The 16,701-nt window shown below is 41.5% G+C and overlaps 1 protein-coding gene across 3 annotated transcripts in view; it reads left to right on the forward strand.

Moving 5' to 3' along the window:
- Nucleotides 1-15,696, forward strand: part of LOC134858108 (cadherin-18) — a 134,944-nt gene extending 119,248 nt beyond the window's left edge. For all 3 annotated transcript variants that reach the window (XM_063873992.1, XM_063873990.1, XM_063873991.1), the window contains exons 9-12: nucleotides 199-320; nucleotides 2,242-2,359; nucleotides 10,560-10,811; nucleotides 14,929-15,696. In XM_063873992.1, coding sequence (XP_063730062.1) covers nucleotides 199-320; nucleotides 2,242-2,359; nucleotides 10,560-10,811; nucleotides 14,929-15,434 — 998 coding nt within the window. In that variant the 3' untranslated portion in view covers nucleotides 15,435-15,696. The remainder of the gene's footprint in view (nucleotides 1-198; nucleotides 321-2,241; nucleotides 2,360-10,559; nucleotides 10,812-14,928) is intronic.
- Nucleotides 15,697-16,701: the final 1,005 nt, after the last annotated feature.

Below are 16,701 nucleotides of genomic sequence, written 5' to 3' on the forward strand. Positions count from 1 at the left end.
AAGATGATCAGATGTGCTTTAATATACAAAATTGCCTTCTGCATTGTGAGTCCCTTAGTGCTTTATAGTTGCACATCATAAGTAAAAACCCATAAGCAGTGCGAGAAGAAGAGCCCAGTGTCCCAGTTTAGAATGACTGTGTTCATGCTCTACTTTGTTATTAAGGCTTACATTTGACTTTCATCTCCTCTGCTGCAGACAACCCCAGCCTCCTCAGCCACGTTCCTGTTACCGTCCAGGTGCTGGATGTGAACGACAATCCGCCAGAAATAGCCACAGACGAGGAGGTCATTGTGTGTGAGAGCTCGAAGCCGGGACAGGTGAGCATCTAGGATTCAACTAGAACAAGCTGCAACAATTATCTCTCCCCCCTATTCCTCTTTGCATTTTCAAAACTGTCTACTGCTGTGCATTTACCTCATTCTCCAGCCTGACTGCATGCATTCGCCACTAAACTAATATTTCCTTCAGTGGTTTGGCCCCTCGCAGAGCTGAGCAGTAAGAAACAGCATAGGCGTGTGAGAGAGCTGCTTAATCATCTCTCATCCGAAATGAATATCTCAGCAGCAAACCATGACAGCATTAAATCGAAACTCATTGCAATTTGCTCTCAGTAGTCTTTGATTCATTCAAATTAGGAAGGTTTTTGAGATATAGAGCAATCAGCAGTATGAAAATGGCTGAAAAGGCGCTTTGGCAAAGGATGATTGAGTAAAGGCCAAGAAGGCACAACTCAAATCATTTTTGATAGTATTTTTTTAAGCTATTGGAGGAAAAGTTTGAATTAAGGTTTGCATTAAATTTGAATTAAGGTTGCATCTTGGCCCATGAGGAATGTGTGGGAAGAATTATAACATCTGTAATGAGATTTAACAGCCTATGTGAAAAGAATAGAGCAGCTAATTTATGTTTTGGAATCTGTCTGCATTTCCATTTTACACAACAGACATTCAGTTCTCATTAGTTCGCAGGTGACATCAACATTGTCTCGTATAACCATAACCCTCAAACATAGGACACAGCACCAGTGAAATGTACCTGTCCATGTTTTAAACCAAAACAGACTTATATATTCAATAATAAAGAACGTAATAGTCGTATATGCTTCTTGTTAAGTGTAGTGTTAGCAAGATGCAGCATTATGTTAAGACAATGTTGATTCAGTTTTCATATGTTGCCCTGTTTCAAATTGGGCAGGTGGCAATTAGAACAGCAGCTGCGTAAATGTGTGTGTCAATGAATTATATACAAACTGATTTTGGGTCAGTTTTTGGGATCTGAAGAGTATTATAATCACACTGATATATGCTAACTAGAGGAGTGCATCCACGTCCTCAAACACATAATGGTATCATTTCTTTGTCAAACCAACAAAATCCTCCATCTCTGTTTCTTCACCTGAAGTGGGTGTGGTTTATATTGGCATTTCATAGAGCTAATTCCTCAATTCATGTTTCAGAGATATGAAACTGTCCTCTAAGCTCATAGATTTCTCAAATGAGACCAAGAACACATTAAACTGCCATTACGCTCTAAACCAAAACTGACATTACGCAGAACTTTGCAACCACTCAGAAACCAACCATGGGTGATGTGCCCTCAGACAGGCATTTAAAACCAGCCAATTGTATTGCTTCCTTTCTTTCCAGACATCCCATTATCGTTAGTTAAAAGACTAATCAAGACGCAGTTAGCTGCTTTTATACATTTATGGAAAACAAATTCACTTTGGATCCACACTAGAAGAAAGATAACTCTGTCATACTCAGCCAAAAGCATCCACTAAGGGCATCCTAATAGATCAGAGTGAAGGACAGAAGCTTGTGCAGGTATAGCAGCAGCACAACAACACCCCAAATCTCACATTGGAGATGAAACCCCCCTTTAAGACAGAGGCTATCGAGTCATTTTTCTCTCAAGGCTGGCTCCCTTTCCCGCTGTCACTTTGAGGTTTACCAATTAAGAACTACAGTGGCAGCGAGGTTGGCGTGAAAGCACTTCTGTCATTTTCAGATGCAAGCCTACACAAGTCAAATGTTCAGAAATCGTAGTGTTGCATCGAGGAAGCATACAATACCAAGGAGAAAATGACACGAGACCGGTTGGCTGGAGGAGCTCTGACCAATTATGAGCAGCTAATCATGAAGCATGCGTTTGACAGTAAATCAACTCCTTGTTCTGAATGCAATCAGTGACAAGTGTTTCCATATGCGGCTAATTAAATGTGATTCTGAACAACAGGTGATCCAGACCGTCACTGCCGTGGATAAGGACGACTTTGCCAATGGACAGCGCTTTTCATTTGCTTTGCCCAGCCAACTGCCGGTTAATCCCAACTTCACCCTGAAGGACAACGAAGGTAATCAAAGTAATCAATATGTTTGTTTGCATTTCTTATGAGTTTTGCAATGTGCCTCCAGGAAAGGGCTTCTCACTCATTGCTCACATTTCACGTTCCAATAAGCTGTACTGATTTCCTCATACCTTCGAGGTGATATGGAAATATGCACTCCGTCAAGCGGTGGACACGTGGAGATTCAAATGTCACCGGGACCTACTCAAAGTCAGGTCGCGTGAAACATAAGAGTCATAGAAGTTCGGCGTGTTTGCTCATCGTGTTGTCAAATGGATTACCCACTCAGGCGCTCCCTCTTTTCCCCACTCCTGCGTGCCTTATTTTGTGCCGGCGCAAGGCCAACAGTGGGTGTTACCATGGCAACCCTCTCAGTCTCAGGTGAATACCTCGCGCTAAGATGGTCTGCAATCACGAGGCTTTTTGAAAACTCTCAGCCAGAAGATCTCACTGATGCCCACTGAGAGGAGGGGTTCACATCGCTCCGGTCTGCGAAGCGGAGAGAGGAAGGGAGCGCGAGAGAGATCAAAAAAATCAATGTGATAATAGCAGATAAGTCTGTTTAGCCCTTGGTCCAGTTTCTTCCCACCACACGAAGCCTTTACTTTGCCTTCTTCGACCACATTGAGTTAGGATTTGCTGCGTTCATATAAGTGGCACTCAGAGACTTCCCTCACCTCCTGCCCACCTTCCCTCTTGAGGGGGAATTTAAAATAAAGCAAAGATGGACTTCTACGATGCTACCTCAAAGAACCACATATCCTGCAGGACAAATATGCTATAAGTTTGATTATTCAGCAGTGGTTCGCTTCTGTTTAACACAAAACTCAGTAGACCAGTTGAACACTCCCAAAAAATAGAAGTGTGACGGGATTCTTATGAAGGGGAGAGGAATATTTGGTTGATTATCAGTTGCATTGTTTTATTTTTAGCCTTCATATAAGACCTGGAGCCAAATTGACACCACTTATTTCCCAATGATCGGAGGACTGCTATGTTGGCATCTCTTCCAGGGTTGTGAAAAACACATGTTAGTATTTGATATCTTTCTCACTTGGTTTCTCTCAGGGTGTTGTTGATACACCTCCACTATTGCATGCAGAACATCTCTCGCTGATTTGCCATATGCCGTGTTAGGAAATCCCAGCGTGGACTTGATGGAAAGCTTAAAGAAGCTAACAATGAAAAATTACTTTAACCAACAGCAGGCTGGCCATGTTGATTCCGACATGCTGTGGTTGCTCTTTGTTGTTTTGCTTTCTGGATAATAAGTTTGCCAGATTAGGGTTAGGGTTATTTTGGCTGTTATAACGTTGGAAATGAAATTTAAATAATGTCCTCCAATGGCGATCATTACCAGAACTTAAGGCAAATTATTGCAGCCAACATTTACTACGCTAACTAATTGAAAACAATTCCCAAATACTGCTACGTGAGTCTTGGGAGACTGTGGCTGTGAGGGATTGAGGTTGTCTTTCATTCAGAAGGTTGTGGGTATGATCGCAGCCCCTGCTGTCAACATGGTGATGTAACCTTGGGCAAGATACTTGAGTTGCTCTCAATGATGGCCAACTGTGTGAATGTATAAAGTGGCACATTGCTCTGTATGAAATGGGGTGTGAATGGACGAATGATGACTTGTGAATGTAAAGCATTTTGAATGGTTGTAAAGACCAGATAAAGCGCTATTTAAATAAATGTCCAAAAGCGACATTTCAAAAGAGCCATCTGCTGTAATATTCCCAAAGCATTCAGAAGGAAACTTTTCTTTCTTGAAGGAGTGATAGAAGTTGTTGTGGTTCCTGGTGTTTAAGTAATGGTGCGTTTCAGCTTGGATGAATACCATCGCACAGGATCTTGTTTTTCTCAAAATGAGTCTGTGATATATCCCATGTGGGATGGACGATGATGTGTCATGACACGGATTTAAGAAGTTGTTCATACTTTCCTAAATTGCAAGGGATAACTTCGAAAGAAAAGTGAAGTTTATGAAGGACATTGGTCTAAATTATTCCCTTAAGGATAAACCGTCCTTCTGGAATAAATGGGCCATGTAACTAACAATTTATACTTTTAGTTTCTTCACACAGCTTCCTTTCTTTAACCAAGAGAGCTGTTAGAGAGCATGTTCTGATTCGGAGCAACAGTCTGCCGGTTAGTTGACCATATGAAAGGGAGCAGCTGCCCTGCAAAGCCTCCAGTTTGTTGTGTTGACCACAGAGTGAGCTGCACTGGAGCAGTTAAATGCCTTGATCAAGGACACTCTTTAAGCTGCTTTTACACAAGGAAAGTGGGTTCAGCTTCAAGAACTACACACTATCAAACACACATGTACTGTCTGTTACATTCGGCAGTTTATTAATAAAATACAGCAATTCTTGAGTAAAAGCACGATATTACAGTGATTACCTTGGCGCTAACTTTATAATGTTCTTGCTTATTGGCGTTGAAGTGAAGTCATGAGGTCATGCAGTTTCCTTATATTTATTGTCCACCTCAAATAATTCATACTTACTTGTCTCTAAGTTTCTCCTAGCATATCAATACTTTCCAAACACCTAAATCCCTCTGAATTTTTAAGCTGCTGCCATCTCCAGTCACTTGGTTCCTGCATTTGCATTCACACTCCAAAAGAGGTGTCGGGGTGATATAGCGTTCGGCTGCACTTGGGTATGAGAAGTTATTTGCAGTGTTCACAATATCTGTGTGTGAGAGAGAGAGAGAGAAAGAAGAGAGAGAGAGAGACACACACACAATGTGCCATACTGTTGACTCTGTGTCTGATAATTAAAGTAAGCTCTTCACACTCAGAGCTGCTTCTTTCTTTGTAGAGGACCAACAGTTGGTAGCTGCTCTGTGCCAGAGCCTAATACCTCCCTCTGTTGTTGTGCAACTGACGGAAATCCCTCTGTCACTCACACCACTAACTCTCTCATGACCTCCTTTCCTGCTCACTTCACAGTAAGCTCACAATGGGAATCATGGAACTTGGAGTTGTTTTGCTTTGTGCAGTTGTGCACAAGGAAGGAAGTATTTGGTAGTTTTAGACAGTGATGACTTCTTTTTATTCCTTTTTGTTGGAAAAAGTGCTTTTTCCCGGGTTGTTGAAATTAGGTCCATCCCATTCTCCTTAACATGATATCTCAGGAACACTTGCAAGGGAATTTCTTCAAATTTAGCTTGAGGTCTACATCCACTCACTGACTCATGTAGATGTAGAAAGGGCGCCTCCCAAAATGCACTTTTGACCAAAATGTAACACCCCTACAATTAGTATATGCCTATGAAAGGTTAATATATATATACAAGCTGTAGTCAATGCAATCGTAGGATCCAGTCGTAGATTAACATCAAAGCCTGTGTCTTGCTGCAGAACTGTGATCTTTGTTTGCGGAGATGAAGTCAATGCTCTTCAGACTTATCTTGCAGATGTGTTGATGCAGTCAAAGTGCTCAATGTGCTGCATCAAATGAATGTCAAATTCCTTCCGCATAATAGACACCACTAAAGCTGGAAAACAAGGGGGATGCTTCTGCAGGAAAGCACTTTGTAAGAAACCTGTTCTGGTAAAAGCCATTTAAAGATATTCAGCTTTACAATGACTGAAAATCGAAAAACATCTTTGATCTTCTTATCTTTCACGTTGTGATGACATTTACTTCTAAAAGGCAATTAAACAGGGGCTGTGATCTCTAAATAACCCACATACTTAAATGGATCAATTGCTTTCTGAAGGCGTTTTCTTCCAATGTGCATGCAGAAGACCTTATAATTTTACAGTTAATCAGCAGTGTTAAAAGAAGCGCTGTCAAGCCATTGACATGTGGGACGTTTAATTAGCTTTTATGCCATTCACACTTTACTTGCATAGGGCGTTATATTGCTAGATTCCCAGACACTCATTATGAGCTGAATGGCATAGATTGGGGGAAAAGGGCAGCAGCTTGCTTTCGTTAAAACTTCCAGACAGCAAACAATTGTCAGAGTCCACTTCATAGTATTTGATAAGCCTTCCTATTATTAAAGGTCAGAGATGTCCCTAGTTAACCAGTGTGGTGCAAGATTCCATAATGTAATATGTGTGTATGTTAGGGATGTCAACATTTATGCGTTAAGCATTATCCTGAAAACTTACATTTGATAAAACAAAATCACCAAATGAATCACATTACAAAGATTGACCCCAACTTCCTCTCGTAGTTTTAGCGCAGATGTCTGTGAAAATCACTTCATGCCAATAATCATTTCCTTATTGATTCCTCTTATCAGTTATTATTCATTACAACACCACACATGTAGTTGTTTTATCCCCCAAAATGCAATTAAATACTAGTATATTAAACTTGTGATTGACCATGATCAATCTCAGGTTATTATTGTGATTAACGCATTACATTTTTGAATGGATTAACAGCGCATGTGTGTGTGTGTGTAGGTGTAGGTGTGTGTGTGTGTGTGTGTGTGTGTGTGTGTGTGTGTAGGTGTAGGTGTGTGTGTGTGTGTGTGTGTGTGTGTGTGTGTGTGTGTGTGTGTGTGTGTGTGTGTGTGTGTGTGTGTGTGTGTGTGTGTGTGTGTGTGTGTGTGCGCAGCATGGCCACAGCAGGCATTTCTGCATCACGGAAGGTGTGAACCAATTTGTCTCCGCACAACAGAGGAAAATCATAACAGTACTCTGCAGACCTCTTTGTTTGTTACAGCACAACATACTGTACTGTCCAAACCACAATTAACTGAATACACAAAACACAGCCTTATGAAACACTCCATACTGTGACAGTGTAGTTGTGCTGTTTCCGATCACTAGGTGCTATCTGTAGTCACTGCTGGGGGGTGTTTTGTTAAGCTAAGCCTTACTGAGTCAGACTAATCCTTATTGAATGCAGGAGCTTCTTTTAAAAAGGAGATTGCTGCATTTGTCTTTAATCTGCTGATTGTTATTCTGCATGAAAGGCATGTTATTTCCGCACACAATGATATTAGTGTTTGGACAACACTGCTCTATCAACCTATATTCAAAACCAATCTTAAAAAACTACTTAAACACGTAACGTTATACTTATTTGTCCTGTTCTGTTTAAACATTCTGCTTGGTATATGACTTTTTGGGTTATGCAAGTCTCTATTAACCGAATAATGATATTTTATCCTTATTGTATTAGTATTTTATAATAATAATAGTAACATTTAACTTGCCGAATAGTCCATGGACATACAAATAATTCCTAGCTATTTTAATAAATGTAAGTATGTTCATGTAAAAGTGTTAGTTAATGCAGATTTCAGCATTTCAAAAACGGAGATTTGCTCAGTTTTCTATAATCAAACATGTATATGTTCTGGTTCTTGAGAGGAACACCTGCAGCACCTACACATTAGAATGTATTATTGAATAATCAACACCCCCCACATTAAGTTAGAACCTTTACAACTTGACCAACTTTATATTCTGCTCCACAATGTATGTCGTGCTCTAAGTGGCAACTGGAGAATAGCTTCGTGTTGAATCCCATAAGCGGCACCTACACACACCCACCCAAGTTCACACCAGATCAGCTCAGTGCATGTGTAGGCAAGTGTGAAGTCTACAGAGATGCGGCTGTGTCGCGTGTCTATTGTTGATGTATTTTTGGACTCCTTTTTTTAATCACACATCATATGTTTCACAATGAGTCAGCTTCTATTCAAAGGGTAATTATATTCACTATAGGATACGTTTCTTGAATTCATGAAACCTTCAAAACTCTTTTATTGTATCAGTTGATACTCAAAATAAGGGATTTTAGGGTTTATTAATGCTTGGTAGAGTTATAAAGGCTTGATTGTCTTTTCACAACAGTAATAACATGTTTATAACCAAGAAATGAAACCCTCTAGACCACAGAGATCAAACTGTTGTGAATTCCTACAAGGCAAGTATTTACCAACCTTATAATCTCATGCTGTGAAATCCCACTTAAGTTCGTATCTCAACACGGAGATACAGGAATTCATATAGATCAAACAGTTATGCAAATGATTCTAGGCCTATCAAGCTAATGCTTCTGAAGAAAGTTAAAAAAAAGAGGTCATTTTCCAGTTGCTGATTTAACAAACTCAGTGCACAGGGAATTACACAGGATTGAATAGAACCTCCAAAACATGCATATTAATGCCATTTTATCTGACTCCAAATTTGATTGCTAGTGATGTGAAAAATAACACGGCTCAGAATGTGCAGGATCATTTCAAATGAAGTGTGAAATGCTCTTAAAAGCATATTTTCCCTCATTTCCTGGGTGGTTACCTGCGACACACTGCAGGTAGCGTCACATGCTGTCATAACACGTTAAGCGCACTAACTCCTGCAGTCTCTGCTCTTATGAGGCTCTGGCGTGGCTGCAGCTTGCCCGTCTCACTGCGGCATTAATCAACAAACGCACAGCTCTCCTGCAGCCACCTGCGCCGAGCTCGGCTGAATGTGAAATTAGTCGTAATTGATGTGCACTTCCTCGTGGTGCTCCGTACAAGGACCTGTGCTGCCGTGGGTCTCTGCTTCAAAGTGTGCAGGCTGTGACGGAGAACACACCGCCTGGTTGTCTCTCTCTGACTCAGCCTCCGTCTTCGTCCTCTGCTCTCTCTTTTTGCACACACACACACAACCTCTTCAATTCACCCCCTTCTTCTCCTCTCATCCTCCGACTCCCCATCTCTCCTCCTTGCAATTTGCATCTTGCACACTGCACTCTTTCACACACCCCCCCCCCCACCCCTCCACCCATCTGCTTGCTGATACGGTGATACTGCGAGTCTGACTTAATAAAGCTTGAAGTACATGTTGTCATTCCAACTGTCGATCATTGTAATTATTCATAGATGGAGCAGAGATTGGAGTGGGAGGCGAGGTCTCAGAGCAGCAGCATGATGCAGCGGCAGAGGTGTTTTCACTGGGTGGGAAGTAAAAGGTTGCCCTGTGCACGATTCAGCACTTTCACAAGCCAGAATATCTTTTGTGTATATTTATCCTGTCATCTAGTTAGTCACTCATGTGAGGCCAAGTTAGAAAGAACCGTTTGCCTTGAATTCAGCAGATTTTTTATACGTGCTGTGGTAATATCGGGGGTCCATAATCCAGCTATTTGTACACTTTTCAAATAAAAACATGGTGATTACCTGCTGAGACAACCCCTCGCTAACAGCCTACACACACCTGTAAAGATTGCATGTCAAACCATTAATGGGTAATCCTCCGTCCAGTGTGAAGTGCCGTGTTGCTGTAAGCTTCTTAGCAGGCATGCCTTTTGAAAAGAAGTGTTACTTAACCAATGTGAAGTAAGCTTAGTCTGTACTGTTGCAGAAGGAAAATACTGAACAGCTGCTATTTCTGCACTGACGCTCCAGTTAAAAATGAGACCATTCGTTTGGTTGCAGTTTTTGAGACAAAACAAAGGCCAAAATATGTCTTGCATGTGTTATTGTTACAATCTGAGTCCAAAGCAGACCAAGCTGCTCAAGTTGGCTACAATATAGAGGCAAGTAGCCTGTATGTTATAGATGTCCTAGCTTTATAAAAGTCCATCTGAGAAAAGTAACAAAACAAGCTCCTTTTCATTCCACCTTTTTTTTGTGTAAACAGCCGTGTTTTTATTTTCTTTGTCGTCGTCCTCTGCAGAATCACCTCCTAACACCTTCCTCTCGGGTTCCCTTGTTTGGGTTTTCTTCTTAACAAATGTGGTGCTTTTATCTCTGTTTATCTACCTGACATGTTCCTTTAACAGAGGTCTTTTCTGCGTGAGGCCAAGGTGAACTGCTCTTTTGCAGCACATTACAAAAGTAAACCAGCACCTTTGAAATTAATTAGCCTTGGCAAACAGGGGAATCTCAAGTCATGAGAATTAAACTAGCTTGAGATACTTCAAGCAAATAGCGCAATTCACATTTTCTCTTTGGCTGACGATTGTTACCCTTGACCTAAAGTCAGTTGGAATTTTCTTTCTAATCAAATCAAGTTTCTATTGCACTGTTTCTTAATGCTTTTAATGTTTTTTAAAGCACTTTTCATTTCCTTATGTTGAAATTTGCTGTATAAACTTGCCTTGCCTTGTAGAAAAAGACAATTGCAGGTTTTGCTATAAGAGTGACACAATTGAGAAGAAAGAGCAAATCACCAATTAGACTTTTTTGCCAAGGGGTCTAATTTTGCTAAACATATTTTTTTCTATAATTATAGACAGCTCGGCCAGCATCATTGCTAGGCGGAGGCGATTCAACCACCAGACCCAGGAGCTGTACGAGCTGCCCATCGTGGTGTGGGATGGCGGGGAGCCTTTGCTGAGCGGCACCAGCACCCTGACTCTGCGGGTGTGCCCGTGCCAGCGCCACGGCAGGATACGGATGTGCCAAGGCGAGGCTTTCCTCTCCTCCGCAGGTCTAAGCACCGGCGCACTGATCGCCATCCTGCTGTGCATCGTCATCCTGCTGGGTAAGTCAGGACAGCCACAGCAGGGGAGGGGAGGGGGTGCCGGGGGCCAAATATCCTGAGGGCATGGACGGAGGATGTGAACCATAGAGAAGCAGGAAAGGGTGGAAGGGGGTTTGACAAGGGCAGAGGAGGAAGAGGGATGAAAAGACGTGCAGGGACACAGGAAGAATTAAGAATGAGGGTGAAAAGAGTTACAGAGGGCAGAGGTGGAAGAAAACGAAAAGGAAATGAAGGACGGAGAAGGAGGACACGGAAGGAGTAGGCTGGAGGACAGGTAGCTGGAAAAGAGACGCTGAGGACAAAGACAGAAAAGATTGGAGACTGCAGGGTCGATTGTGTGATTCACAGAGATGTACGCAACTGAAAAAGAATAAACCTACAGTGGTTGGAGGGTGGAAGTTGGATTTAAGAGCAGCCAGGACTCATGTGCAGATGGCAGCTTGAAATCAGAAAATCAGATTATACTTAAATCACATTTGTTGGCAATTTGTAATTCGATCCATATCTGCTCTTTTACTATGCAACTCAATCTTCCTCCCACATGTTTAACATCTCATGTTGTGACTCATGCGGGAATATGGTGACAGCCTATGTAGAAATACATTAAACTAGGCAGGACTACATCAGTGTAAGCATCCCATCGCAGCACTAAGTCAACAAGCCTTCAGTCAATGAGTACGTGTGTCTTGTTACCATGGCAACCAGTTTTCGAAAGTGATTATAAATAAACGTTCAAATATCTTGACACTTTGAATGTCAGCTTAAGGGGTGGAAGACGTTGAAAAGATGGTGCAAAATTCAAGGTCAAATATACCAAAAGTCCAAACAAATCTCCTGTCAGAGCAATCCCTTCCTCTGCAAACCAAACCGCAGCAGGACATGATTTGACAAAACTGTCTAACAACACGCCTCAGCGAATCTGCTCTCCCCTCCTCTCTTCAGTGATTGTCTCTGGACATTAGCGCGTGAAGGTTATGCATATTCATACTGGCTGTTTCCTCCTCCACGCCAAAGCCTCTGGCTGCAGCAAACAAAAGGCCATCACCGCTGTTTGGAGTGAGAGACACATGCTGAATGTGTAATCACCAACAGATACTAGTTAGCACGGAGAGAGAGAAACAGCGAGAGGCAGAATATGATCACACCTTTTTCTCTTTGGACCCGTGTTGCATTTGGGTTCACACTTTCCAGTAACAAGTAAGGAGTCTCACACTCAGCTCAGATACTGGACAGAGGTTTGAAAACCCGTCACCTCATGTTACATATTTTGTCAGTGGGTTGCGGGCAAAATAAATCAGATTTCATTTGATGTAACACCCCGTCATTTGACCATGTTTTCGTTATTCCCCATCTCTGGTGTTCATAGTTGAAAGAAATAGGTGAATGTGGGTGTCATGGGGGAACAGTGGACTTAGACACATGCTTATTATCTGCACTGTCCCCAGTTTTTTGGCTATTATGCATATTCTTTGCCTGCACTGCAAGGCTTAGTATCAAACCTCACTATTTAATGACTTCATTTACGCCTGGTTTTAACATGGGTCCCCCTTAATAAGCCTGTAGCAACCCAGAAAGGGATACAAATAAAAACCTCTTAATTGACTCAGTTTATAAAGTCCTTTACACATGACTTCCATAACATGATCATTGTTTGGATATTACTCATTTAGTTCAAAAGTGAATGGTTCAGTATCACAGTGCTAAATGGGTAAAAAGAGGAATTGTATTAGAAAGACATTAATAGAAACCATTATGAATGAACTCAAGTGACTTTGTACCGACACAGACCAAATACAGGCAGTTGTAATATATGTGATCTAATAAAAGTCGTTAATTTTAGGACATCTCAATAACCCATTCCCATGTGCATAAGTACTGAAAAGTGATTTTCTTTTCATCGTATCTTAACATGATGCATTTTGACTTTAAATATTTGTACTTGTGAGGATGCAGTACTCTGGTCCCTCAGTCTAATCTTCCATAACCAGGAGAAATGTAGGCAATGGCTCCTGCTGCAGAAAATATATATCGGATAATGGGGTAATTCTCTCCATAAGTGGTGTAGTGAGTAACAGTTAAACCTCCACCGGCCTTGGCTAGGCAAATGAAATGACCGGAATGGACCATCGAGGGAGCATTAATGTAAAGGGTGTAATGCAATATGGTGTGCACAGTGGATAGGAATAGACAGCAAATACAAGCAAACCACAAACTTTGGAAAGTGCAGTTTGGAATATGGAATGCTGTTATTAATAAGGCTGTAGTAATTGAGTCATTATTTTCATACCAGAAAAAGTAACTGGAGAATTAATTGAAAAGCAGAAGCTCTGTATTTCCTTGTTGTGCTCGCAATGATTCACCCAGCAGATCCTGACAGTTCAATTTGTTGCTTAAAACTATTTAAACAATAAGCGCTGTCCCACAGAAATTGTGTTTTTCACTTTCTCCCACCTCACTTTGTGTAAAGTGAATCTCTTTCAGTTTTCTGTATAGTTTAATCACATGCAGGTTAGGGGACATTTCATTAAAAACGCAGGCGAGGAAGCGCACTGAACAATGGAATATATGTAGATGGATGAATGTGTGCATAATAACTTTAGTCGTAAGGTGTTTAAGGGTAAGGGAACAGTCAAACAAATTGTTGCGCCTGATGAAAATGTAGCTCTGTTGCATTCCAAATGCAATTTCCCATTATATAACTTCCACTTCTATTTATTATCAAACCCTTGTCCTTAATCTTAACCCTATTGTAGAGTAATAGAAGACTAAATCAATTTTCAGTCGAACCCTAACTCCCCTTAAAAGTAGTATGGGACAATCTACTTTTTGTTAGGCTCGTCCCGAACCCCAACCCTACTTTAAAGTAGAAGGGGACTACATCTATCATTTTCAGTCTATTCTGGGACTTTTCATCAGTACCGCCTGTTTGAATGGGATTATTCACACCTGCCCCAGAGAAGTGAGAAAGAATCAGCTTCAGGGTTTGACTAAACAGCTGAGGCTTGGTGTAAACACACCTTTAGTCTGCTGTGAGGCTTAAATCTTCTTTGAAATTGCTTTATAGTCTCTACAGTATGCCTCTCTCTCTCCATACTCTCTACAATATCTATACAACAAATGCGTTGCTTGAATAAATACAGTAGATTAGTCAAATGCATCAGTGCATCCTTGGCGTTATGAATGCAGACACCTCCACCTCCTCTTAATCCACCATCACCTTCGAGTCTGTCTGCTGAGCTCTCACTTTGAATGTGCTATAAGACATCTCACCCCCAGAGGCTGGTCAGAACTGTGGTGCTATATATATATATATATAGCTTATAACAGTGTGTTTGTTCAATTCCAATGTGTTTTCATCAGTTTTTATTCATGCCCCTGCAGGAACGCTGATAGCTCTGTGGTCTGTTAATGCAGCATATTGAACTGCTTTAGATATAACGCTGATTTTATTAGATATATGTTATTGTTAACATCTTGCAGAGAGGTCATTATTAAGAAAAACACCCTACAAGATAACTCTCATTGATGTACGAAAAAGTTCCAAGCTGTAGCATATCATCAAATATTATTCATTTTCATGACTTCATCAACAGTTGGAACATATATTTCACAGTGTAAGCTACTAATACTGTCTGTAATGTGGCACAGCAGGCTCATTATTTCCTTGTAAAACTAAAAGATTACATATTTTCCCATATACTGTCACATCTTCACTTGAAATGTACTCGCTGTTTAAGCTGGATGTTACTTTAACTGTTCTGCAGATGATGGTTATGTGTATATTGTCATCATCTCAACAGCTTGTATTCAAAGTTACATCACTGCCATTGCTAATGTCGGCTAATGTGCTTTATCGATTTACAAATCTTCAACGCTTGGCTAGTTTTAGTGTCCTGATGGAAAAACGGATACATATGCACAGCTTGTCAGCTTGTGTGTTCGTCAATTTAGTTGTTGTGAAAAGCAATTTTCTTACTGTTGACAAGTATTACATATTTTCAGTTTATTGTACGAAGTTAAATACTGGAATAGTACTCATATCTTGTTACCTATTGACTTTTGAAGGATGTGATCCCCAGCACGTTTCATTGAAACAAAGAACTCTTGTGTTTTGCAGTCATTGTGGTTCTCTTCATCACACTGAGGCGGAGCAAGAAGGAGCCGCTTATAATCTCTGAAGAGGACATCCGAGAGAACGTAGTCACGTATGACGATGAGGGCGGAGGCGAGGAGGACACCGAGGCCTTTGACATCATCGCCCTTCGTAACCCCGCTGCCGCCGAGGAACTCAAGTTCCGACGGGACATTCGGCCGGAGGCAAGAAAACACTGCGCGCCTCCCCGCAGCCACCGGAGCGTAACAGTGGAGCTGGACGAGGTGGATGTGCACGAATTTATCAAGCAGAGACTGGTGGAGGCCGACATGGATACCAGTGTGCCGCCTTACGACTCTCTCCAGACCTACGCTTACGAGGGCCAGGGCTCACCCACGGGCTCGGTCAGCCCTTTAGACACTCCCGGCACGCAATCAGAGCAGGATTATAACTACCTGGACGACTGGGGGCCCCAGTTCCAGAAACTGGCAGAACTCTACGGAGAGGCAGAGTCAGAGGTGACCGCCTAGTCTGGGATATCACTCCTGTTTGAAATACATTTTTCAAAAAGTGAACTATATGAACATACAGATGCTTTCAAACTGTTCCGGTGGTTTACAACTGTTGAACTAAAAATACTGCTCTTTTTTTTTCTTTATTTTTTTCTTTTTTTGTCAATTCGAGCCGTTCATCTGGAAGTATCAAATCAGATTTTGAGAGTGAAGAACAACAATATGGGGGGAAAAGGAAAAGGATATTTTCCTTGGTGTATATTTTTTATTGCTCAATAAAGTCCTGAAATCCATATGAGTGGATATGTGAAAAAATATTGCAAGTTTGTCTTCTTCCTCCACAAATGGATACGCAGTAGAGCATTCAGTTGATGTTAAAGGTCCCCACTTGTGCAAAATGCACTTGTTGATGTCTTTTATACGTAAATATTTGTCCCCGGTGTGTAAGGAGACTCCCAAAGTGTCAGAAAATACAACCCTCTCTCTTTTCCTCCTTACCCACAATCTTTACAAATGAGCTGATCCAGATTTGCTTTCCTTTAGCGTAATAAGGAAAATGTGGGCTGGCTTTACACTGACTTCACGGCAACATCCCGCCCACGTGACACGTCCCACCCTATCGTCCGCAATATACAGTCGGCGAGCTGAATCCCTTCCGCAGCACCTCTCTGTGTCTGTGTATTCAGCAGGATGTCTGCAGGAGGGACTTAGGGTTTTATATATATCTTAATGATCATGATGGGAGGCATCTCCAAAGGTTTATGTTTCACCAAGCAGAGGATAATGCTGGGCCTGCCATATGCACAATAATGACACCTCCAGTCGATAACATGTTTTCTGTTACCTTTGCAAGCCAACACAAGCAGAGGATTATAAAATGCAACTTACCTTAACAAATAGCATTTTTAAATATACAACATTATACCCATCTGCGTCCCCACCACACTTTTCTGGAACCACAGACCTAAATTATGCAACCTTGATACCCTGGAGTCTCCCCATGATCTTCTCACGGTAAGCTATCCGATTCAGAAGGTGTGTGTGAGCCCTCTATAGGAGCCAGCTTTGCTGCAGCGCGTCATTAATTGACCACTCGCCCAGATATGCTGGTCTAAAAGACAAGAAAACCTCTTGGCGGGGGAGTTAGGTATCCAGTTCACCTCCAAACGGTATGACACCACTTTCATTTTATGCTACTTAGCATCTAAAAAAGCAGGGTCATGTCTGGAAAGTAGCTGCCACCAATGGCTAACGTCTCATTTGGCAACTAAACTCTCATCTCTCT

This window comes from Eleginops maclovinus, chromosome 21, assembly GCF_036324505.1.
Source record: "Eleginops maclovinus isolate JMC-PN-2008 ecotype Puerto Natales chromosome 21, JC_Emac_rtc_rv5, whole genome shotgun sequence".
NCBI lineage: Eukaryota > Metazoa > Chordata > Actinopteri > Perciformes > Eleginopidae > Eleginops > Eleginops maclovinus.